Source organism: Manis javanica, chromosome 13 (assembly GCF_040802235.1).
Source record: "Manis javanica isolate MJ-LG chromosome 13, MJ_LKY, whole genome shotgun sequence".
Lineage (NCBI taxonomy): Eukaryota > Metazoa > Chordata > Mammalia > Pholidota > Manidae > Manis > Manis javanica.
This window is the reverse complement of record NC_133168.1, coordinates 71,900,326-71,925,766: the sequence shown is the minus strand read 5'-3', so window position 1 is coordinate 71,925,766 and position 25,441 is coordinate 71,900,326. Positions and strand designations below refer to the sequence as shown.

At 49.2% G+C, this 25,441-nt stretch overlaps 1 protein-coding gene across 1 annotated transcript in view; it reads left to right on the top strand.

The window, feature by feature from the left end:
* Positions 1-4,303, top strand: part of TMEM242 (transmembrane protein 242) — a 30,405-nt gene extending 26,102 nt beyond the window's left edge. The window contains exon 4 of the mRNA XM_017657076.3: positions 2,822-4,303. Within this exon, the coding sequence (XP_017512565.2) occupies positions 2,822-2,920 (99 nt within the window). The 3' untranslated portion in view covers positions 2,921-4,303. The remainder of the gene's footprint in view (positions 1-2,821) is intronic.
* The last annotated feature ends 21,138 nt before the right edge of the window (positions 4,304-25,441 follow it).

Sequence of the window (25,441 nt, the reverse complement as noted above, 5' to 3'; positions counted from 1 at the left end):
GTTGTTAGGGAGTGCCATCTGTGTGTTGTCTCTGTGGAGAGCAACCCCTGGAGTTGTGCAGTACTCAAGGGGTCCTGCTTAGAAGGGTAGGTACCTCAAAGGTCCTGCTTTGGCTGTGTGACCTAAAGCCAGGAAAGCCCTCTCCCTGGGCAGAGGAAAGAGAAGACAGAGACTGCAGGAAAGAGATCCCTAGAGTTTAGAAAGTGCTTCAGAGTAAAACAGTTGCTGGATAGAGACACAAGTGCTCAACATGCCTCATCTTTACACTCTTGGGGCAGAATGGTAGGGGCGTGGTTCTAGGGCAATAGCTGTGATTGTTACTGTGGAATTCAGTACATTTATTTTACAACCAAATTTGCTTAACTCCTAACTCTTGTCAGGGCACATTTTAAAGCAGGGTGATGTTCTGTTGGCCTGTGATGGGGTATCACTGGTAAGACCAACACCTCTGAATTACATATCAGAAATGATACAGTAAACAAAACTGAAGGTTTTCATTTACTATCCATATAAATTGTACAAGCTTAAAAACCTTCTATGGAACACTATTGTTTAAAGCAATTTGAGGCCCTTTTTGTAACTTAAACGTAGACCATTGTAGACTTCTATTTTCACAGCTGTAAAATTAAAGAAGGTGAAAGTGTTCTTTCTCCCACTTGCCTCCCTTCCTTCACATCGCTCCGGAGCCTGCCTCTTCCTAGTTGGCTGTTTCAGCTATGATTCCTGCTAGTGGTTCAGTTGCTTATGACCCTAGGAACAAGTAAAGAATGCAATACTTGGGAAATGAGAGGAAAGAAAAAAGTCGGGCCAAGAGGAGGAAGTGGGAACACCCCCCCTGTGCTGAAGCAGAGTGGCCACCTTTCCTGTCCTTCCCAGGCTCCTCTGTGTCTCCCACCCTCTCGCTTCTCAGCTACAGACCACATTCCGCATCCTGAGGAGGTGGGATGGTAAATGATTCTTTTCATGTCCTGGATTTCTGACTCCCCATGTGAAAACACTGTCATTAGGCTTAGTCGTTACATGTTCAATCAGAAAGGTGAAGGGAAGGCACCAGACAGCACACTGCAAACTGGCCTGATCAGCTGAGAAAGTCTATGCAAGGCTCCTCAGCAGGGACACTGTTGGTATTTTGGACAAATCATGTGGGTCATTCTAGACGTTTTGAACAAATTATTGTGGGTCGTTCTCGACATTTAGAATCCATGCCCACCCTCCTCCATCAAATGCAAATAGTAGTCTCCTGTGATTGTGACAACCAAGTTGTCATGACACGCTATTTGAAACCTGCTATTTGGAACTACATTTCTGGTCCCTCACCAGGGAGGGATGCAGTACTGCCTCTAGTTGAAAACCTCTCACGAAGGGTTCAACACAGTACAAACTAGAGAGCTACAGGGAAGAGGGGGTTGGAGAGACACATAGGCCATGTACATGTGTGTCTTCAAGATTGGTGTTGGGACCCAAACGTTGAGATGGTTGACGTGGACCTCCTACAGACTAATGTAATGGGTAACCTTAGTATCTTCCAGTGTCAAAATATTTAAACCAAAATGATATATATCATAAAGTAATGCTTTTAACAAACATACCATAGTGTTCATACAAGCTTTGTTCTTGGAACACAACACATATTTTGGTGCTGTAATGACTGTAGCTAATATATATCGAGCACCCAGTGTTAGGTGCTGTGCTTCATAGGCATCATCTCACTCCTCACAACCCTGTCAGCAGGTAATTTGTCTCCACTGTACACACATGGAAACTACTGCCTAGAAAAGGGTAAGCAGCTTTCTCAAGGAGTGGAGCTAGGATTTGAACAGAGGTCTACCTGATACCAGAGTGTCCTGCGAATAGCAGTGTCACAATGACTGTAGTAAGTGTCTGAGAATTTACAAGCCCCAAACAAAATGCACCCCCCAAATTTGGCAACAAGGTAAGGATTCAGCTTCAAATTGCAATAAATGAGCATCAGCATAAAATAATAATAGGTGACTCTCAAAATAACCACTCATAAGAAATGACTTGTGTATGGCTGATGAGAAAATTGTGATGCTGTAGTGCTTCTGAAATAGTAACTTCATAGCAGGACCATCCAGACAAAAGAATGAACCAATGAGTGTGTAGCCAGTACTGTCTACTGTAAAGATTACCTAATTCCCATAAATTAGTGTTCCCTTCCCATAGGGTGATACAACACCTTAGGTGGGGCCAAGCTTCTGCTTGACACTATGTATTAAGATCCTCCAGTCCCTGACTCCTAAGATTCCATATCTACCTCGGCAGGTAAAATCTCTGCACTGATTTCTCAACACTGTCTGGCACAGAAAAACATTCTAGTTTATCTGCCATTCATTGACTCATTATTGTTTTCTCCACTCTTCTTTCCTGTGGGGAAGGAGTTTCTTCTCTCCACTCCTTCCTTCTGGCTCCAAAATTCTAACTTTGAATAGCCTCAATATATTCATTTACTCAGAGAGACAAAAATTTTTCTCAGCTGCATCTTTATATATGAAAGCCAACAAATATACTGTTCTTCTAGTAGGGAATAAAGATTGAGGTTTGACAATTTAGAGCATGCTGCCTTCCAGACTCAGAGTGTTTTATTTAAGACCCAAAAGATATACACTTGGGAGAAGAAAAGAGGTCCATGTAATCTTTTGAGGTAGCTAAACACAGTCTTTACCTTTTCCTGCTCTTTCTTTGTTCTGTCCTCACCAGCGCTGAAGTATCATCCAGTTAGCAGTGGCGTCCATCCCTGATTGCTTTGGCTCTTCTCCTCTCCTTCTAACATTGGATGACTGATTTTTTTTTCTTTGTTCAGATGAAAGACTTCCGAAGTAAAATGCAGTCAGTATTTCCAGCAATTCCCAAGAACTCTGAATCAGCTGTTGAGTGGGAGGAAGCATTGAAATCCAAATGAAATGAGCATGGTGGATGAAGGCCAAAATGATTGTTACAGGAAGGGTGGCTTTGGAGATGCTACAATGGCAGAGGGACTCCCCTGATTTCTCCTCAGGAGCAGATTGTGCAGGTTGTTGACTGAATCACAGGATGGATACTGCTGGGTGTCCTCACAGGAGACTGTCTGTGCTGCACCTCAACTGATGTGGGCTTATGTGTGTGTGCTTTACGGGCAGGGGAGAGTTTCCTCACAGTTAGGAAGACTATTTAAAGATAACTATATGGATAGTTTTTCTATGTAGACAAGATCCTGGGGGAAATACTTCTGTTTAGGACTATAACAGTTGAAACCAAGTTTTGAACCTGAAAAAAATTTATAATAACTTATGATGGAAAATCTTAATAAACGGATTCCTAATAGCCATAGTACCTCAGTATGTCTGATGAAATTAGTTTCAACAGCATTACTTGTATGTGATTGTCAGAACTTAGAAGACTTGCTCCTATTAGGCAGACTCAAAATGACAGGTGATTGAGTAAATCCTGTACGTCAGATAGTGGGTGTGGCTCTGTGTCCTGAATGCAGTCTGATTTGCATCTGCTTGTTGTTTCCCTGATGAGCTCCCTTTAAGGCCCTGTAAATTGCTATATGTATACAGGAACTAACAACAGATTATGATATTATGATAACTTGAAAAGGTACAGTCATGCTGAAATAATACTATGGTATAAAATGTACTTTTTTGAGAAGTTGGTTCTGGGTCCCTAAACATTGACAGAATTTGTAATTTTGTTTCAGTTGTCAGTGTAAAAATAACCCAATTATCATCTATCTTAAAAAATATTTTTAACCGGAAAGCTATCTGAGTATTGAGTCTCAATGTTAGGTATATAGTACTGCCTCCCTGATGAAACTACTACTGGTAAATTCTTAAATACACACCCCACCTTTCCCTGTCCTCCATGTTCTCTTAGAGAAAACAGACAGTAATGTCTACATGCAATTTTTTTACTGGATATTAAAGAAAAATATCTTAATATGTCCACAAAAATAACCTCTGGTTGAATATCAGTTGTGCAATTTCTTTATAATTGCTCAGTCTCTAGCAATCCAGTTTAATAAAGTATAGTTGAAACTTACCTGTTATAATGAAACCTTTTAGTTCTAAGGAAAATTTTTAAATGAAATGTCAAGTGCCTAATATAACATTTTTCTCTGAACCATGTTAGCCTGTTAAAATTGTTGTATTGTTAAATTAATTAAATAGGTGTAATCAGCATCTGGGATTCTGTTAAAAATCCAAGACAAAAAGAAAGGATTGTGGAATTTATCAGAGTATGTGGAATAGCAAAAACTCTTTACCTGTCTTTCACATTTAAGTAAATCTCTGCTAAGCAAAGATTTCTAGCCTTTGAATGAAATGATGTCAGGAGAGGCAGGAGCCAACCGAGGAGGATGTTGTCCATGTTACTAGGCTGAGTCCAGGGGAATGGGGTGTCCACTCTGTTTGCACAGGGCCTGGTGCACAGGAGGCCTGAAGGAATGATTGTGTGGATACACATTTGTGTGGCATGCCTAATGTTTACAGAACTTTTTTCATATGTATCTGTTGTCCTGAGGGATGGCATGATTCTCCCATAAGAATGATCATGAATCACCTGGTGAGAGAAGGTTGATGGGGCCAGGTTCCCTCGAACAGATATCAAGCATGGACTCCAGTTGCATTTTAAAAGCAAAAATGAAGCAACAAAGAAGGAAGTTGAAAGGGAGACAAGCAGTATGACCAAAGTGGTGTTTTTCTACTGTCAGAACTCAGATATCAGATTTAGTCATTTGTCTATTCCTTTTATACCAGAGGCATATTGTTAAATTGGTTAATGGGAAGGAAAAATGTTTAACAGATAATATTATTCTTTATGTGAAGTACCATCTGTGTATTGAGTTCTGAATGTTCCTGGATATGGAAGAGAGAAAATGTTATGGAATTTCCAAGTTCGCCTTCTTTGCTGTCTTTATCTTGGGTAGAGTATGACAAACATAATCACATTTATCTCCTGGAGCATAAAGAGTTTTAATCACCCTATTAACCAGGATGACATTTTTCACAGACTTAAAAAGGAATAGAACAGGCATTATCTCCCCATAAGCAATCCATTTCATGGAGGCTGAGCACTAGAAATTTTTTAAAGGATGGATAACAGAAGCCATTTCCATTCCATGTGTAAGCCAACATTAAGGCGGCTTTCCTTAAGAATGTTGCTTATGCTGGTTGAGTGTTAAGCTTTAGGTTTAGAATTTCAGTGCCAAAAGAGCTATTAGAGAAAGCAATATAAAGAAAATGTGGTGGGCTGGGAGGGGTGATTTCCAAGGCCTTGGGATTCACTCAAGAAAAAAATATATTCTGGTAAGTTATTGCTGCCTTGTAAAAATGTGTTCATGAGCTGCTGTTATTTTCAGAGTCAAGAAAATATGACTTCTGAACAACTTGGGAATGAAAAATAGTGCATGGGTCCTGCCTCACAAGATGCCTAGCAGCCTGCCTTTACAAGAAACATGGATTCTGATGATTCCATTAGAATCATGGGTTCACAGAGAGTGAGGGAGCCCCTGCCAGAGGCCCAGCAGAGCTGAGGTGTGACTGCAGGTGACCCTCATTCCAGCATGCCGACAAGCTGATGCTGGAAAAACCCTTTCTTAGCCCACTCAGTCAGAAGGTGGCACCTGATTACCCTGCCTGTCATATATGCTGCTTAGTTTCGTGGATAGTATGGGACTCAACTTGCAAATTAATCATTGTAACCTAAGGGGAAAACAAGAAATTAAGGGGAAAAGAAGCCCATGGGGACAAAAGTAATTAAAATCCACTGAATTTAGCTATTTCACTTGGGGCAAAATTTAATCTCTTAGGTTTGGTTCATGGAGAATGTTGTATATTCTCACCTCATTTTCATATATCTTCTTTAAAGGTAAAATCATTAAGTACAAGTAAAAATCAGCCAGGTAAAATGTATAATTATTTCTCCAGTAGTTAAATGTGTAGTAAAATGCACATTTTTATAGTATTTTATCATGTTCCAGTGAGGTGTTTTTCCTTTCTGTCACAAATCACTGAATAATATGTCAGGTAGTTGGGTCTCTGTACTGGTGTTTCAGGATTGTTACAGCTGCCCTTTTGTGGGTATCAAGCAGGAAAGTAAGCACCTCTTGCAAGCAGTGACGTTAATCTGTAGTAATGAAGGAGGCTGATGGCAGGTAACTCAGCTTTAGAAAAAATTAGCCTTTGAGAAGCACATGGAAGTCAACTTATCTGTCCAAGTATTAGTGCAGTGATTCAGGACCTTAATTTTTATTTTTTACAAAAGCTGGGTCAGGCCCTTTGCCTCGTCAGCATTTGGTGAGGCACGATCACTTACTAAAAAAACAGAACAATAGCAAAAAACAGGCAAGAGATCATATAAATGTTCTTAATGACAACTGTCCCTGTTATAAAGGCCTCTCAATGGACTTTCCTAAGAAGCTAAACTAGGCAAACTGAGGGCGCTCTGCACGTTTGTAGAACTACCTGCTCATCAACTGGAAATGCTGCAAAAACTCATCCTCATGCTGCCCCTGGAGCCCCGAGCTTGGGGTGGGGGTCCAGCCCTGCAGCTTGGCAGCACTGCTCTGGCCACATACGGCGGCCGCCTGGAATGCAAGACTCCTGCCACAGACTGGCGTCCAGGATGCACAGGCCAGCTGTCTGGAAAGAGCAAGTTGACAGAACTGGGTGTGAAAGAAAGCTTGGTTTGGACAGGCCTTCCAGACGTAGGCCCGGCTCTGCATGGTCCCTTTCCTCTGCCAATCCAGGTAATGGAATGTGTTTATTTTTTGCCACTGCTGCTGGTTGTTGTCAAATGTCCCTGCTGTAGGGGCTGAAGGCCTCTCTTTCCTACTCTGAGTGAAGCCCAAAGGATAGACGCCCTCACCTGGAAAACTCGGGTGGTTACCAGCCGTGGACCATCAACACTGCCACCTTTCCTGGGCTCACTTTCCTGCTCGATACCCACAAAAGCACAAGTGTAACAATCCTAAAACACCAGTACAGGGACCCAAGTACCTGACATATTATTCAGTGACTTGGGGCAGAAAGGAAAAACACCTCACTTGAACATGATAAAGTACTATAAAAATGTTTATTTTACTACCTTTCATGAGAAATGTAATCTTCCATCTCCCTTCAGTCCACAGTGGCCGCAGCTATTAGAGATCCTTCCGTTGGGATAGAGGTTACAAATTAAGAAAACTCAGGTGTAGTAAATCTCATGCAAAGCTACAATAAGACCTCTTGTTTCAAAAGATAGTGACTAAGGAAAGCTTTTGCTCTGAGTTTGCTCATGAGCCAGCCCTGATTCTCATCATACATTTTTATTACAACTCATTGTAGTAAAATATCTGTGGAAACAGCACATTATCAAGTCTACCAACTCCCTGTTTAAGAAGGCAACTTCGGTGCAATACAGTGAGTGACGTGGAGGCCCCACCTGAGCTGTGAAGAATGCAGAGAGGTGGGGCCCTGCATTGTTCAGCCTTATCCAGAGCTAGAGGTAACAGCCCTTCAGCCTGCACGTCAGGGCTCTGGCCTAACAAATTAACTCACATCGCAGTTTTGCCTGTGTCTTTCCAAATATTTCTCACAAAGATGTTCCCATGGGAATTGTCCAAATTTGACATCTCTGATATGTCTGCTAATAATGAGTTGAAGGTAGAATCTGTATTCTTCACCAGAATACATTTGCTTTAACTTCTCAATATTCCAGCTACTGCTGAAGGAGCAAGGGGTAGAGGGCTGGGTTTAAGACACAGTTAGGAGAGACCTTAGAGAGACACGTCCCCACAAGCCAGGGAAGAGCATCCATCCTCGCATAGTGTCTTCAGGTTGAGGAGTAAGCCCATAATAAGCCCTTAGTAAACACAGGATGAGAGGGAAGGGAAGGAGAAGGGGTAGAGAGAAAGCAGGAAGAAAATAGGAAAGGAAGGGGGAGAGAGGCCTCCTCGTTGGAAGCAGGGTCCATGTGTGGTGGTGGACCCTGTCCAGCTCCTGGTGAAACTAACATTGATCTTCCCACCCCCAGTGACCACATTTGCTTCAGCCACCAAAACTCAAGAAAGTAACATTCACATCAAAATGATGAAAAATCAGTTTCTAAGGTGGGTCTTGGGCTCTTGCAGGGGTTTCAAACTCCCAGTCCTGTGACCAGACAGTCCAAAGATAAAAAATTAAAAGCAAAGTCCTGATGCATTCACCATCTCTGACCTACTGAGCAGGAAGAAACAGATAAGACAAAGATCCATACAAACATATATTACTCAGGATGAGCTTGTGTTCAGCCAAGGAGAAGATGGCATCTCGCTGCGTAGGACCTGGTCAGGTTCCCGGAGGGGCGATGGGGGTGCATTCTCGCTGAAAGCAGAAAATTTCAACAACAGCAGCAAAAGTCCCTGGCCCTTGTCATTTCCTTTTAGAAACCTCACTCTCTTCCCATTTATGTATTGGCAACAGCATCTGGAAATAAGGCTCCTTCCTCATCTCCAGGGGTGGAGGGTTTATTCTGTAGCCAGAGAACCTGAGTTGAAGTCACAGTCAGAGAGTAGTGAGGGGAAGGAAGGGCACCTGGGAACACAGGCTAGGGCCATAGGCACAGAGTTGTTCATTGAAGGGATTAGACAGAACCAACCCACCTTCCAATTCCCTGTGAGCCTAATATGCCCTAGAAAGAAGTCCAATAATTCCACCTAATCTTCCCAATTTGTGCCTTTGATGTAAGCTTCAGCATTACCCCTCTCTTCTTCACTAGTCACTAAATCATTCTGAGATGAGTGCCATCACACAGTAATTACCCAGCATGACAAACTCTCAGGTCGGCTGGTTTTCCTGGCTTGCGTCTGCCAGGAAGCAGTGGGAGTTATTAGCAAAGTTCGGGCTGGCAGGTTAATATCATCGCTTTGGGTATCAATGGGTGTTGGCACACTCCGTGCCTGGGCTTGAAGAATTAAAATTAAAAATAATTCTCTCAAATACATGACAGGCTGTGAGTCTTAAGGGCCCTCAGCTGTCCTGACCAGGTGCAGTGACTTTATTCTCTGGGGCTCCAAACTTCTATGTCACCTGCTCACAGAAGCTGCTTGGTGGCCTGAGAGCTACACCACCCCAGTCTGGCCACTGGTCACATCCAGAGCTGGGCAGGGGCAGGGCAGGCCAGGAGGCAGACACCTACTCTTAAGGTGGTGGCCTCCCCAGTGAGGACAGGGGTCAGCTTGAGTTAGGCAGAGCCCCAGGAGTGTGCGGCTCTAGCTACCTGCGTGAGTTTGGTCTGCCCCAGAAAACATTCCTACAACCATGTGGCAACTTCAGTGAAGCCCTGCTCGACCCAAGGCATCTCCAGGCCCGCAGCAGCGTTGCTGGCCCTGGCGCGGGGCATGCAAGCCTCCGCCGACTGGCCCCATTGCATTTGTTTTATTCCGAGCTTCCAGAAGATGATGCCACACACCCCTCTTGGCCTCCGTCTTCCCGCTCATCTAGGCTCGCTCTATCCCCCTCCTGTCTGCCAGGTCCTCCCCTACCTCCCCCATGAACACCTGGAAAAGCACAACGGCACTGTGATGCCACTTGTAGGGAAGGGAACCTCAGCTCCAACCTGGAGGGTCCCCCCCAGCCCCCAACCGGCAGGGGTCCGGGCAGGGGCCTCACAGGCCTTGGGGCTTGATGGCTCTCATGTTTCTCCGGGTGCTCTGCAGACTCCTCGTCTCATATTCCCCACGGTCTCCATCACGGGCACTGGATTTGAGGTTAGCACTGAATGACGCCTCCTGCAGCACAATCCTATTCGCCCCCTCCAGGCAGGCTCCAGATCTTACCACCTGTCACCCAGCAGATGGGAGACCCCTCGGGCCTGGGCTTTTGAGGCCACACATGTTGGTGAGCCGGGCACCATCAGGGGACATCTCCACCCTCACATCCCCCGAGCGCTCAGGGAGGCACCTAAAGGAAGGCCGGCGCAGGCTCAGATGCCCCAGGCTGGAGTGAACAGGAGCTCGGGGCTCACCCCTGTGGAGAGGGGAGGGCCCTGAACCTCTGTCACTCTGCCTGGACCTGTGGTTCTGAAACCTCAGCCTGAACCAGAATCACCCATTTCACTTGTGAAAACTCAGGTTCTGTGCTCACCCCAGAGTCTGGAGAAGGTCCAAGAACTGCATTTCTAACACATTCTTGGGTGGCTGATGCTGCGACCAGGGACACTGTGCTAAGCACAGCCGTGATCTGTCTCCACCTCTGACAGTGGCGCTGGGGACAGAGGCTTCCCAGGAGAGCGCCTCTGCTGGCAGGCGGCCAGCTGCCACGGACGGCCTTCCCGGCTGCAGCCCCACCGTCCTGAAGCTGCCCCGGACTGAGGAACACACCAGCGCCTCCGGCCCTGACTACACCACCTCCTCCCCGGCCGCCTGATCGCCTTCCCCACGCAGCTCGGCAGGACCCTTACTCTCCTCAGCGCAGCCAGCGTGGAATCCACTCCTTGGGGGGTGTGGGCGGGGCACAGAAACTCCAGCAACATTAGAGACCCCTGAGGGGCTCATCCAGAAAGGAGAAGTGAGCCCTTGGGGGTGGCTGGCCCGTCTCAGTCCCCAGGTTGTGTAACTGGGGAGAGACCAGGTCACAGAAATGTCAGTCAGGACTTGGATGATGAGCCCGACGGGAAGGGACAGGGAGCCCTCGTCTGGACGAGACCCGGAAGGGCCAGGAGAGGGAAGGCAGTCCGTGTAGGATGGCCTTGGCTGGCCGATGCAAGTTTGGGCTTTGCCTACAAAGATAGGACGTCCATGAAGTTTTCTTGAGTTTGTGACATTATGAAATGGCATTTCCTTTCACTCTTCATTCAAAGCACAGTTACTTAGTGCCTGTGGGTGCCGGGGGGACATGACAATGATTAGAGTCCCCCTTTAAGCATGCCCAGTGTCCTGAGGGAGCCAGGGGGTAGGGTGGCAGGGGACAGAGGACTGGAAGCAGAGACAGGGTGGCAGTGGAGAGGTACCTACCCCAGGTGGCCAGCAGGAGGCAGCAGAGCCCGAAACCTTAACGACCAAGCTGAGCCCTGGGTACCCCCTTAGGGCTGGTAACCTGCTGGGTGTGGACTGGGACCACACTTTAATTGGTCTTTTTGGCATTAACGTTTCTCTTTTTAAAAGAGAGGAATTGGGATTAAATGGCAGATGTCCTCTCTCCAGGATGTTTGAGCTGCCAGTTGGCTGTGAAGGGAGCAGAGCGTTCCCTGGGCCCATTCTCAGGTCAGTGTGAGAGTGAGAGACGGGCCGCTCCCCTTCCCAATGACAGCGTTAGAGAAGACAGGAAGGGCTGGGGTAGGGTCCTCTGGCGCAGCACCCTGAGGGCCCTGCGGTACTTCTGGCCGCTAAGCAGCAGGTCTGAACCTGAACTCCAGGTCCCACTGGGAGGGAGAATTAGATAACACACTTCAGAAGGTACAGTCACTGATCCTAATAATAACAATACAACGATGGCACTTGTGTGTCTTTTACTCAATGTCAGGAACTGTTCTGAAGACTTGCGTACATCAGCTCACTGAATCCTCACTGTAGTCCCAGGAGACAGAGGGGAAACTGAGGCTCAGAGAGGGTAAGGAACTGTTCCCAAGGTCACACACTGCTGGGACTGGGGCCAGGAGGATAACCCGCCCAAGGTCACCCATCTAATGAGTGTCACAGCTAGGATTCAGAAGCACAAAGGCCCCACCCCACCGTTTGCCAAGGTGGCAGACTAGGAGGGAAGGACAATTCCAGCCTGCAGTCTGTGCATTTGCAGGGCCTGAGACAGAGCACAATGGAGGCCAGCCTTCCAGAGGCCACCATGCCAAATGCCTCTAGCAAAGTGCCCATGAAAGATAGAAATCAAGCTAACAAGCTGGTTAAGTAAAATGTGTTTAGTCTCCTTCCTTGACAAATAGAGCTTCATAGCAGTCTGGAAACCAGGTTCTGAGGCAGATTTCTCAGACTCTCAGACGTTGCACTGCAAGGGCGTTGCATGCACACAAGTGTGGAAACCCAGCTTACAGTCCCAGGGCCCCGGACACCCCACTAGCTGCTACTAGCCACTGCTCAGGCGCAGGGCTATGCACACACTTTGGAGAGGATGGACCCAGGGAAGGGGCAGGGCCAGGCTGGCGGCCCACATGCCCCACTCCAAGGCCAGGCCTTCTTGCAACTGAGTGCTGTGTCCTGCTCATCCCTGCCTCTCTAGCTTCAGGCTGAGTTGGACCTTCCATCAGCTTCCTTAGAGGCCCTGTAGCAGTCTTCAAATGAACACAGTACTGGGTTGTGCTGATACCCACTAGGGAGCTAAAATACACTGCTGGCAACTTTATTTCCTTTACTCCCATTTCCATCTTTGCTGTAGCTGCCAGAAAGCTCAGCACGTTTAACCTTGAGTCATTGTAATTTTATCACCTTCTTTTTTTCCTCCTCCTTCTGCAAGGGTTCTCAATTTTTGGTTTCCATTCTAGCAACCTTGTACTCGTCTTTTACAGGAAGCTGCTTCAAATCCATTTTAGAAGCTGACAGGGTATAAATTATAAATAAAAATAAATACTGCGGAAATCTTCCTATTGTAGCTTTCTTATTTTTGGAGTTATCTGAAGTCCTGACTTGGCATTTGTGATAAATTCAACACAAAGTAGTTCATGCACTGACACGTTTTTAAATTTGTTTCTGTAAAAGACACTGGGCTGCCGTAATCCTGGACTCACAAGTGAAAACTTTTCAAGGGAAAGCAGTTTGTAAACACTGTTACTTCCAGCAGTGGCGGTTTGCAACACCTCATCTAAATCTCAACAAGAATTGTTTAAAATTTTTGGATTATTTTTAGCTAGCTGGAAATAGCTGAAGTGGCAGGTTGGGAAATGTGGAGTCACTTCATAGGAGAACAGATTTGGCAGATTTATCCTGTAGCACAGGGATTCAGATGCCATTCCTCTTCATCTCCCATGAGAGGGTCCAGAGGAAGAAAGGGCACCCTGCAGATATGACAGGGAGTGCAGAGAGGTAAATTAAGGATACCCCTGCGATTAGCTCTAAAGGGAGTCTCCCATCTAAGCAGAGACCCCTGAGCTACCCAAGACCAGGTCAAAGGCACCTTCTGATGTAAGACTGGGGAAGGGAGCTCCTGCCAATGGACCTTTGTACATGCCTGTATTTTGGGAAGCCTTACCCTATGAGATTAGATACTTCACCATTTAATCCTGTCAATATTCAACAGTTGTAACAGAGAGGCATGGACTGGAATGGACTGCAATGGCATGGCACAGATGGACTGGAATGGAATGAAGTTGTTCAGACTAAGCAGTAAGCACTTAAACACACACACACCTCCCCCATCCTGACTGGCTCCTTTTAAACCCTCCCGCACCTCCCTAACTGCCCCTGAATTGTGTCCCAGTCACCACCAAGAAAGGGGGCTCAGCACTTGCAGGTCATTTACGAGCTTCATTCAGACCCTCTCCCCTCAACTCTTGTTCACATCCAATTCATCCCTGCTACTGACCCTCTAAACCCTGAGGTCTCTGTGTCCCTTCTTGTCCTCTCTGGATACTTTGCACTCAAAGTTTCACCCTCTCCCTCAGCCAAGGCTGGTTCTTCTGGCACTGATCCTGGTTGTGTCCTCTGCTTCTCCCTGTGGACCCCCAGCCTGGGGTCACCCTCCCACAAGCTCACCTGTGGTCACCTAGGGAGATGGGACTTCCCTCATTTTCCTTATCCTCATCCACATGAACAACCTGTCACGCGGAGGCAACAGGTCCTGATTGCTGGTCCCATTGTGATGGAAGAACAGCCTTCTTAAAAGGAATCTGCAGAACTAAGTTTATAAAGTGCTGGCAGAGGTCACAGCTCCAGAAAGGTTGGCTATGTGGCATTATTCTCAGTGCGAACAGTGTCATCAAAACCATTGACATCTGTGTATACATCTATCACACACAGTTATCACTGGGTGCTGAGCTTTGGGTGATTTTTAAAACTTTTATAGTCTTCTGTACTGTCTGATTTTTTGAAATGTTTATAGCCTTCTGTACTGTCTGATTTTTTTTTTCAGTGAGCACATGGATTACTCTTCTTACTAGAAAATGTGATTTTCTTTAATTTTGAAAATAAAAAACATTGCAGTATATAGTATATTCGCTGATCTAAAGCCCTAAACAGTCCCCAAGTCCAGTCTGTCCAGGGAAGTAGAAAGGCCCCAACTGCCTCTCTCCAGAATCCCAGCCCCTGCTTCCTTCTCCCTGCACGTCTCCACCCTGGGCTCGCGCCTGCCTGTGCCTTGTCAGATTAGAGTAGATCAAGGTCTCTCCACCTCTCCATGTTCTCTCTGCCTCTGGAAGGAAGCCCAAGGCTCCCCTAGACCTTCCTGCCCCACCCCCCACCTGGTGTGGGTTGAATCATATCCCCAAAAGGTATGTTGAAGTCCTAACCCCAGGGCGTGTGAGCATGAGCTTACTTGGAAATAGGGACTTCATAGATGTCATCAAATATGATGGGTGTCTTTCTAAGAGGAAAGCAGGCACAAGGGGAAGACCACTGTGTGACCACGGACACAGACGGGAGTGATGCTTCTACACGTCAAGCAAAGCCAGAGACTGGCAACACCGGAAGCTAATACAAGACATGGAACAGTGTCTCCTGAAGCCTTCAGAGAATGTGTCCCTGATGACACCTTGATTTTGGACTTTTGGCCTCCAGAATAAATTACTCTGAGAGAGAATATATTTCTGTTGTTTGACAACACCAGGAAACGGATACAATCAATGCCCATGTTTGCTCCACACCCCGCTGCTGACCCAGAGTCTGCTCTTCCTTCGTTACCTTTTTCTCCTGAAGCCCCCATCCCGGGTACTGCCTGGAAGAGGGCGCCCTGTGCACTTACTCAGCCCTCTGCATGCCGTGATGCTGGCCCTATGTCTCCAACCCGGGGACCTGGGGGACGCGGAGGTCAGCCTCCCTGCTCTCCTTTAATGTACCACGAGGCCCTTCCTTCTAAGATCAGTACACGCTGCTACCACCTCCCCCTCTGGCAGCCTTCCTGAGTTTCTGTTCCCAGTGTCTCGGCTAGGTTCCTGCGGGATGGGATGTTGGCCCGCCTGAGGCTGCGCTTTTCGCTTCGTCCAGCAGAGGGCGGCCGAGCCCGGCCCGGCGGCTGCGAGAGGCCGTCCGACCGGGGCGCGGGGCGAGGACCTGGGGGCTGGAGGGCTGGGGGCCTGGTGGGTGGGGAATGGGGTCGGGGTGAGCGGGGGGCCGGCAGGGCCGCGGGGCGCGGGCGGAGAGCGGCCGTGCGGGGCGGAGCCGCCCCTCTCGGCCTGGAGCGCGGGCCTCGCGGCGCACGCTCGCCGTAGCGGGGAGCGGGGAGGCAGGCAGCGAGCCCTCGCTGGGGGCGTCCGGGCGCTGCGTCCGCTCCGTCCTCGGCCTCCGTCCCCTGGGCCCAGGGCCCTCCCGGCTCCCGGAGCCACGCGGCAGCCCCCGGCCCCGCGGGGAGGCGCGCTCAGGGCCGCGTGGTCGCCGTGCCTCGTGGGCCCCGGCTGCGCCCAACCGGCCTGGGGCGTCCTTCTTCCCACCCTCCTTCCCCCGACGCCCCGCACCCCGGACGGCGCGCAGGGGCCGCAGCTGGGGGCGCCCCTCGCCCCGGTGCCGTGGCTCACTTGTGACCCAGTCGGCTTCCTGGCGGTTTGGGTTTCACGTGACTTTCCCCAGGTGTGTGCCTTTCTTGAGTGACTTTTCCGCCCGCTGCCGTAGGTACAGTGTCCAAGGTAGAAAACGAGAGAACAGAAAAGTACACGGATGTAAAAGTCCCCCGAGGGTCCCCGCGCCCGCCGGCGACCACCCTGCCGTATCAGAGTATCTCACCGCGTTCGGTCCTCTGGGGCGCTGTGCGCACAGATATACAGGGGCCACACCCTCTCCCACCTCTGTAACCTGCATCCCTGCCCGTCACACCCGGGTCCCGTCCACCGGGAGGCCCAGCTGCGGGCAGGAGTCCTGAGGGCCCGCGGCAGGGGCCCGTCTGCGAGCCTGCCGAGGGCACGAGCTTCCTGGCCACTTGTCCCCCGGGGGCCGGCCCTGCCCGTGCCCTCCACCAGCTCGTGGGTGTGTTCTCCCCTGCCCCAGCTCCGGGGCTCCGTTTGGTCCTCTGGAAGAGCGCTCTGCAGAGCATTCCCTTCCCCACCTTTTCCCTCACCCCTCCCGGCCCACCTTTGAGTGGGAACAGCTCTGCCCTTTGTAGAGTGGCCACTCTCTTGTGTGACTTTAAGTCTGAGCAATTCAGAGTGAGTCTGTATTTAGACACGTGAGGGAACATCGTCCCTTCTTTCTTATCCCATCCAGACTGTGGGTCTCCAGAGGAGCAGTTAGGGGAGGCGATTCCATCCCCTAGGGGACCTTTGCACCATCAAGACTAGGGACCTGCTACTGGCATCTAGTGGATAGGAGCCAGGGATGCTGCTGACCCCAGCCATGTGCATCTCAGCCCCCAAACATCAGCGTGGCCTGGAGCAGGGACCCCTGCCCCAGGTGTCCCCTGACTCCTGCCCTTGGGGCCCAGGAGCTTTGCAGGGGTGGCTGGTCTGCAGCACTGCCCTAGGGGCCCTGGCCTCAGCTGGCCACTCCAAAGCCGTGTCCGTTCAGCCCAGGATGTGAAAGGGCTGGTGACAAAGAAGGGCTGGAGGTTGACAGGCAGGTGAGCTTCTGCTGGAGCGGGAGGACCCGGGCAGCGGGTGGTGGTGGGATGATTCTGTCCGCCTTCCTGTGTGTGTATCGGGTGGTTTCCTCAGGTATGGGGGGGACCCGACTCGTTTTTGAGTCTTTTCTTTCAAGGTGATTCAGCTCTCCTGATGGCCAGAATCCCAGAGTACTAGAGCCTAAAGGGACGGGAGACATTTTCTGGCCCGACCATTTCATTTTCCAGGGGGAATGCAGGCCCAGACAGGTGCCCACAAAGCCTCTGTGCCTCAGTTTCTTAAATTACAAATAATAGATCTCCCTCTTGCCAGGCACCACCTGTGCCCTGGGCACTTTCACACACATTGTCTGCATGACTCACAACTGTGAAAGAAGAGCCACACACACCCCCTCTGAAGGTGGGGGCTCTGAGGTTCCCAGACTCCAGGTGACTCACCTGAAGCCACATGAGCCAGCAGGTGAAGGTGGAATTCATCCCAGGTCTCTCTCACTCTGAACCAGGCTGCTGGCTCTCTCTCAAACTTGGCTGCCCATTAGAATCATCTGGAGCATTTGAAAAATCTGATGGGTGGGCCACCCCAACCCCCAACCCTACCCTGAAGAGATTCTGAGTTAATTGGCCTGGAGCAAGTTATGAGCACTGAAATTCTCCATCCGTTCCCCTGGGAAGTCCAGTTGCTGCAGAGCTAGGGAAGCCTCCCGAGCTCATCCCCTCTGACCACATTGCAAGACCTAGGTTAATGTCAAGGATGGAACATGAGGGCCTATTTCAAGACATTTTGAGATCTTCGAATATCTTTTTGTAACAAGACCATTTTTTGTGCATCTAGAACCATTAGGATTGGCTTCAAATGAGGCTTCTTTTCACCTGAATATTGAGGTCCCCAAATCTGGCCAATCTGAGACCTGTGTTTTCTGGCTGCTCTTTCCTCCCCTTGTTTGGAGAGTTGTAGTAACAGCTTAAAATGTGCCCATGGGCCACAGGGCAAAGGGCTAACCCAAACATCCCAGATGTGTGGGTGACAGAAGGGAGCAGGCCTGGGGGTCATGTCCTTGGATTTAAGAGCTCAAGGCCCCCTACCTCCAGGGACATTTGCATTTTTAGCAGAAACTCTGTAAAATGAGCAGGTATTCAGATGAACAACATGTAGAAGGCCACATTCCCACATTCCAGGCAGAGAGAGGCAGGAGGGGATGATGGGATGGGCTGGTGCTTCGGTTATCCAGCCCTCCCAACACCTTCTTTTTTCAAATCTGTTATTTCCTTTTTAAAAACAAATCTCAAATCTGAGACAAAGGAACAAACATTACATAAAACCTTAAGCAGTGTATTCTTCTTGTGAGTTGGATATGTCGTTAGCATTTCTGTCTTTGGGCGAGGAACACCTTTGACCACCCAGAGCAGTGGGTGCACACATCTCTATCCCTCCCATCAACCCACCAAGTGCCTTCGGCCATTGGCATGTTGTAGATGAGGCTGCTAGGATCCCAGAGGGGCTCAGCCAGTGCTGGCGGGTGGCAGATGCCTGGCTTCTGCCCTGGGTTCTGGCCTCTCACCACCTCAGCTGCTGCCTCTTTCCTGGGCCGTTAGTGTCTGAAAACAGGTGTGCGCTGCATCAACATATGCATCGTGATACCTGGAACCTGGTCCACACCTGACACTATATTTCTGCCCATAAGAAGCTCTTTATCTCTCACAGCCCCTTTCTTTAGGTAGGAATCCCTCCCTGTCCCCTGAGATGCACCATGCTGGCTACCCTGGGCTCAGCTCAGCTCAGCTCAGCCACGGTTTGGCCTCCACATTCCAGTTCTTGAATTGCTCAGGTAGGTTGTTTCTTTTACCTCAAAACTTGGTAATTACTACATATGCCCGGATTCACACCTCTGGGCCAATTATAACACTACTTTTCTCAGTGGGTTAAATGATTTTAATGTCTTTCTCTCCATTTTACTATATTGTATTTTGTTTTACATTTTGTTTTTATTTATTCATATTCTTCAAGATCTGCTTTGACAGGAATGTTTACATAAAAAGGATCTATCCATTCTGCAAGTGTTGACGTTGGTATTGGTGTTATATGTGTGGGTGAGCTGTGTGTGGGTGTGTTTAGACCAACTACTGAAATGTGGTTCTAGAACTCCCAGCAGGAGCATGTGGGAACCTGTTAGAAATGCAAATTGCCGAGCCACACCCCAAACCTACTGAACCGGAAACTCGGGCAGGGCTCGGCATTCTGTGCTTTAAAAAGCCCCCTGGGCAATTCTCTTGCTTGGAAACGTTTGAGAACCACTCATTTTCAGCATAATTCAGCTTTTTATGATCTGCTTCTTAAGATAAAACCTTATAATCTGCTCAGAGATAGAAACATGTAAACAGTAATTGCCCTTGACACTCTTGCAGAGGGTCAGTAGACATTTCCTGTCTCAAAATTTCTTTGTTCATTATTTAACTGATAAGGTATGCATGCATGTGCATACATGCGCTCACACATACTCATCCATCTCCTGAACCTCGGATTTTGAGAGACCCCCCTTGGCACCCTGCTCTTACTCCCGGGGACAGTCGGTCCTTGAGTAGAGCAGGTCTGAGTCTCACTGCTACAGCAAGGCAATGGTTTCAAAGAGAATGGCTGAAAAAATCACTGCTTAAGCCAAAAGAATGAAGCTGCAATGGTGGAATATTAGTTCCTGGAGGAGGGATTGGTGGTAACGCGGACGTGATTGGAGTGGAGGTGGTAGTGGTGATGATGCTGGTGGTGGAGGTGCCTGTGGTGGTGGTGACGGTGTTAGTGATGGAGGTGGAGATGCTGGTAGAGGAGGTATTTTGATGTTGATATTGGTGGCATTGTGATAGTGGAGGTGATGGTGGTAATGGTGTTAGTGCTGGAGGTGACGGTGGCAGTGTCACTGGTGTGGGTGGGAGGAGCCGCAGTGCTGCTTATGTTCCAGTCCCTCAGATCATCACCTGCCTGTCCCACTCCTCACCCAGCAGGCCGCCCACCCATGTCATACTGTGTGCTGCGGCGCTGCTGCCCTTGGACCTGGGTGAGCATGTGTCCGGATGCTTTGGCCTCAGTGCTTCCAAAGTTTACAAAACCCTTATAGCTTTTAGAATAAAAACAGGGGTTAAACCATTTGGATCGTCCAAATTAGAGGGAGTAAATGAACCACCCAGCTGTAGTTACAGGCAATTAATGTGGTTCTGGGAGGGCTTCTCTGCGAGATAATGGGAAAGCTGATTATAAAGGAGCCAGGAGTGACAAGGGAGGTCAGAGTGGTCCCTCAGCCCCGCAGGAGCAGCCAGGGCACTGCGCCATCCCATGCTGGTGGCTGCAGGGCTTAAAGCTCCTTCCACACCGGCTTCCACACCTGGCCACCACCTGGGCCAGGAAGGCAGAGTGGGGCAGGGCTGGGATCAGCCTGTGTACTCCAGCCGGGGAGGAGTCGGGAGTGCTGCAACCTGGCCCCGTTTGTGCAGCCCCTGTAGCTTCAGAAAGAAAAGGCGGCTGAAAATAAACCCAGAGAAGGGCGAAGAAAAATGAGGGCAGGCCGGGAGAAAGTGGGAGGGAGCTTCCCCATGAGAACAGACTAAAAACAGGACATCTGACCTGGAAAGACACTGGCAGAAGCAGGGGGTGGAAAACACGTGTGAGACAGGTAGCTGTGGATGTGTCTTTTCACTCCTGCACTGAGGAACTGCAAGACCACATTTGCAGATCAACTATGGTCCATAAGCCAGGGCTTGCATATTTACACCTAATGTTATCCTTGTGCGATTTTGTTTTTTAACAATTCTCCTGGGTCTTGTAAATATATATAACATTTTTATGTTTCACTTTCTTATATCCTACTGCAAATTCTATTCCAAAAACAAGTCGGAGCGTAAATGCACAGATGAGCAAACAAGCCCGCAGTACTTTACAGTGAGCTCCTGCGAGCTGGCTGAGTTCACCAGGCGAGCTCTGCTTCAGGTTGAGTTAGAACAGTCTTCAGCTGCAGCTTGGGTCATGCCCTCTCTCTGGAGATCTGCCCTGTGGCCAAAGAGGCCTTGTGCTTTTTATGTCAAGCCTCTGGGCCTCACAATTGGAAAGACCTGTTTTCTGGCCCTATTCACATCTTGAAGGTGCTGGGTCTTCAGGGTTTCAGTAGTTTTGCGGAGACACGAAGGGTTTGTCCTCTTCCTTAGACAGCTTGGCTGCAAGGAGCCCTCCCCCACTTCCAGCTCCTCCCTAGTGGGAGAAGCACTGAGGGATTCTTAGGGAAAATCCCTGTGCTTTGGAGGACAACTAATTTCTTCTACAAACCTAGTCTTGTTATACTGGACCTTGTGAATAATGCATGTGACCCACTGCGGCCTTCACCTGGTAATATATGTGGCTAGGTTGGAAGTGAGACTGAGAATTCACATTCCCAGCTTGTAGAGCAAGGGCACCATGTAGTGGCTCAGGGCCTGGGTTCAAATCCAGAATCCTCTTCATACTAGCTGCATCTCAGTGCATCTGTGTCTTTGCCTATCAAGTGTAGATAGCAATCCACTCACGGGGTTACTGCAAGTATGCAGAGATAAGACATTTGAAGTGCTTGGTTCCCTGCTGGGCATGATGCAGATTATAACAATGATCATTTTTATCATTATTTCCCTTGGGCAGCAGTCAGGCACTGGCCTAATATTCTGTTGAAGAAACTGCATGTGGAGAGTCATACAGACCTTCAGGTCCCTGTTCCTACTGAGGGGTTGTGCTGGGACCCAGGTGGAAGGAGGGATTTGGGGGTTCGGGCTGTGGGGAAGCCAGGGTCCCTGATTCCAACACCCTCTTCCATCTCAACCCAACCCCTGCTGCACTGGGACATGCTCAAGCTTTTCATTAGTACTTTGACTGGGAATCAAAGCAGGGGCCACTGGGACATTTGCCCAGTATGACCCCACCCCAGGCCTCACTGGTCAGCAGAGGCCCAGTAATCTGTCACCTAGTCCTTCCCACTCTTTCCCCCTAGAGCACCTTGTTCCCACTGCCACAGAGACAATGCCAAACAGGCCTTGGACAGAGAAACCAAGACTTTGGCTTAGGTGAAGAACATTTTTCAAAGTCTTCTTTTATGTTGGTACCTATGCTCCCTCCCTGTAATGTACGTCTGTCCCCCGTGTGGCTACCGCTTGTCTGCTGAACAACCTTTCTGTATTTGAGGAAATTCCCATGCTGTGAGTCTGACTCCTATACATAGAAGTCAGGACTCAAGTCCTAGCTTCTCTTGCGGCTACGATGCGAGCTCCATCCATCAGACATGACCATTCCAGACCTCGAGTCAGAGGGGGGCCATGCGAGGGGCAGGCTCGGTGGGCGGCCATCTGCTTTGCTGGCACTGGTGGTGGCAGATGCACTTAGTTTCAGATGATGACAGTGGCTGGGGCTGCAGAGCCCGCCCTGGGCTGCCAGCTCCAGTTCCTAGGACAGAAATGGCATCAGTGTGGTGGAGGCCAAGGTTGCAGTGGAGTTTGAGCTCCTGACCTCTGGTGTGTAGTGTGATTTTAGGCACTGATCCTCAAAGATCAGCCTTGATCTGTTTCTCCAGCCCTCTCAAGGTTTCTGTGGCCTAAGACCCTTTAATAATTCCCTTCCAGCTTATATTGGTCAGGGTACATTCTGTCATTCGCAAGCGAGATGACTAATTGATAAACCACGGTTTATCGAGTGCTGCCCGTGTGCCAGGACTTCCCCACCCAGCACTGTGCTGCCTCATCTCAGTTCCCACAGCAGCCTGAGAACTGGGATGACTGACCTTTCAGGGTGACTCTGCCCTCGTTTGAGTCTCAGGTCAAGCTGTTTGGGGCCAGTGATGGGCCTCTTCTGGGGAGATAGTAACTTTTTGTCTTCAAACCTAAAATGTGTTCCAGATCTTCTTTAGAAGAGACTGAAACACTGAGATGGTCACTGGAGATCACCCAGCATCTCAGAGGTGCCTCTTGGGCCACCTGGAGCTAGCTGGAAACCCTGGGCCAGCTGATCCCGGCCTCCCACCTCTCACCTGGGCTTCTGGGGAGAGTGTACACCTCCCCCTGGCCCACCTGTCACTGCCCCGGGGGGCCTGTCAGACCTCTGAATGTGGGGCTCAGTCCACTTCCCTGCTGCCTGCAAGGACCTGGCAGTTGCTCAGAAGAGAAACACTGCCTTAGACTCTGTGGGTGCATGGGTGTGTGGTGTGTGTGTATGGCTGTATGTGCATCATGTGTGCATGTGTGTACCCATGTGTATATGGGTGAGTATGCATGTGTGTATGTGTGCACGTGAGTGGTGTGTGTGTGTATGTGGTGTGTGTGTGTGTAAAGTACTCTCCTTCTGGGCATTGCCCTTTATTTTAGCTCCCAATTTTATTAAATCATCAGAGCTCTTCACTGAATATTCAGACTATTCAATTAATTGCAGAAGCCACTGCCAGTACCACCAAAGGGACAGTTGTACTCATCTTCCCTTCAGATGATACCATCTCAAATCAAAATCACGGCATGGTTAACTCTTTCTGTGAACAATCCTTTTGAACTCTCTGACTCATGTCCTCCAAGCCACAAACAGAACCTAAGTTCTGTAATCAGATAGTAGCTTTACACTCGTCACTTACGGTGAACACAGTACATGTAGGTTTAGCACCCACTCTGTGTGGAGCAAAGTCTGAGGCTTGGAGCTGTGCTGGAAAAGGGACAAAGGGTGCCTAGAGTGTAGTGGGCGACTCCATGCCTCGTTGAAGGGGTGACTTAACTGAGGGTGGGTGTGGGGCAGAAATGCAGGCAGGTGGCAGCTGTGGAGCTGGGGTCTCAAATTGGCAGGGTCCTGAGTTGGGGTCCTGAGGCTGGGTCTCAAGGCCCAGGTTCCAAGGTGGGATCTCGAGTTAAAGTCCCCGAGGACAAGGTCCCAAGTCCTGAGGCCGGCTTGCCAAGAAGGCCAGGTACAGGCGGAGAGCTGGGACCTGCCAACAACGAGAAGAGAGACTGGAGTCTGGCAAACGGTGGTGGGAGGGGGACAGGATATAATTTTGGGGGCCCAGTGCAAACTAAAAACATGGGCCCTTGTCCATAATTATTGAGAACCTCCAGATGTGACAGCAGAGTTAAAAGCGAGCAGGGAGACCTCACCTAGGGGTGACAGTGGGGTTTGGGGTGAGGGTGGCAGGTCAGCTCCTCAGGCCTCGGGCTCAGGGAAAGGTCTGGACTTTATCCCACCTGCGGTGGGAGCCATGGGAAGGGCGTGGGCCATGGCAAGCTCCGGCTTGGCGGGCAGGGCACAGGGGTCCCCTTAGGGCAGCTGTGTGCCAGCCTGGCCTGGGTTCCCTCAGCAGGTGGCAGGTCAGAAAGCCAGTGGGTTGGTGGCGGGTGCTGGAGAACAGAAGCCGGGGGCTGCTGCTGCATGTTGGCAGCCTGGGGTACCCGGGAGCTGGCCCTGGGGAACATGGGGGCCCCCCCCTAGGGAGGCAGCGCCTTTCCAAGCAGGCGCCCTTTCTCTCTCTCTCCTCACAGAAGCCACATCCCAGTGCCGGCCAGCGACAATGCTTGCTAGAGACTCTTCCCAGTCAGAGGCCATGCTGCCAGATGCTAAATCTCCCCCATAAGAAATCTGAAGACAAAATGTGCAGCAGCCACAGTTCCAAAACCAATATGTACAAAACAGCCCAGAGCCCGTTAGAGCAGCAGGTGTCGCAGTGGTAAACACTGGAGCTGAATATGTTGACTTTGGCAATGCTCATGCATGTCTTATCATGGAAATAGAGTTTATCGAAATTGAAAACTGGGAATAGAAAGCTCAGCAAGGCTATCCTCCCTGGCTGTCATCCACAGTAATGTTAGGAAGGGTAAGAGTTACTAGTTCTTGCATGTGTGGCATGTGAATGGTATGGTCAATTGTCTTGGAGGCTTTGCACACACTGTCTGTCTTAGCCCTTCCCACAGTCCCATGAGGTTAGGATGATTATCCCTATTTTTCAGATGCTGAAAATGGGGCTCAGAGAAGCTGAGTAATTTGGGTCAGGATCACAGTTAATGAAGCCCAAGTTAAAAATCAGGTGACAGATCCTGTTGGCTGCCAGCCCCCTTTTCCATGCTGATGGCACCTAATGTTTTATGGCAATCTGGCCAGCCCCACAGAATGCATTATGATTTGTCTTAGCCAGTCACAAGAATACTGTTCTCCTTTGCCAGTGGCTGGTGTGGGAGTGATCAGGGGACCCACTCTGGCCAATGAAATGGGAGAGAAAGCTGTGGGAGCAAGAGCAAGGGCTTCTGGGAAAGATTTTCTCCCTCATAGGAGAGAACAGTTCAAGGACAAATTCCCTTTGCGTCCTCTATTTCTCTTTCCTGCCTGTGGATGTGTTGTGAGAGGGTAAGGTGTGTGTTCCAGGGCAGCCTTTTTAGACCTATGAGGTGACAAAGATAAAGTTAACCAGCTAAAGAGGCAAAATGGAAGCTTGGAATGTGCCCAGGGTCCAGGATGACATCTCTAGGCTGTCAAACCAGTCTTAGGACCTCCCACCCCCAGACTTCTTATTGAATAAGCAGTAAAGGTTGAAGCCATTGCTAGTTGGGTATTTATTATTTATTTTCAGTTGAACACCTACTAGTATGCACCCTGGATTGGCCTAACGTCAAAGCCCATGATCTTTCTCCTATTATCTTCTGATATTTCCATCAGGGTCTAACTGTTATCTGATGTCCATTGTCAACCTCATGTCCAATAGTTACAGAAATGACCAAATTTAGAAACTGAAAAGAAAACTGTCAGTTTAAAGAAG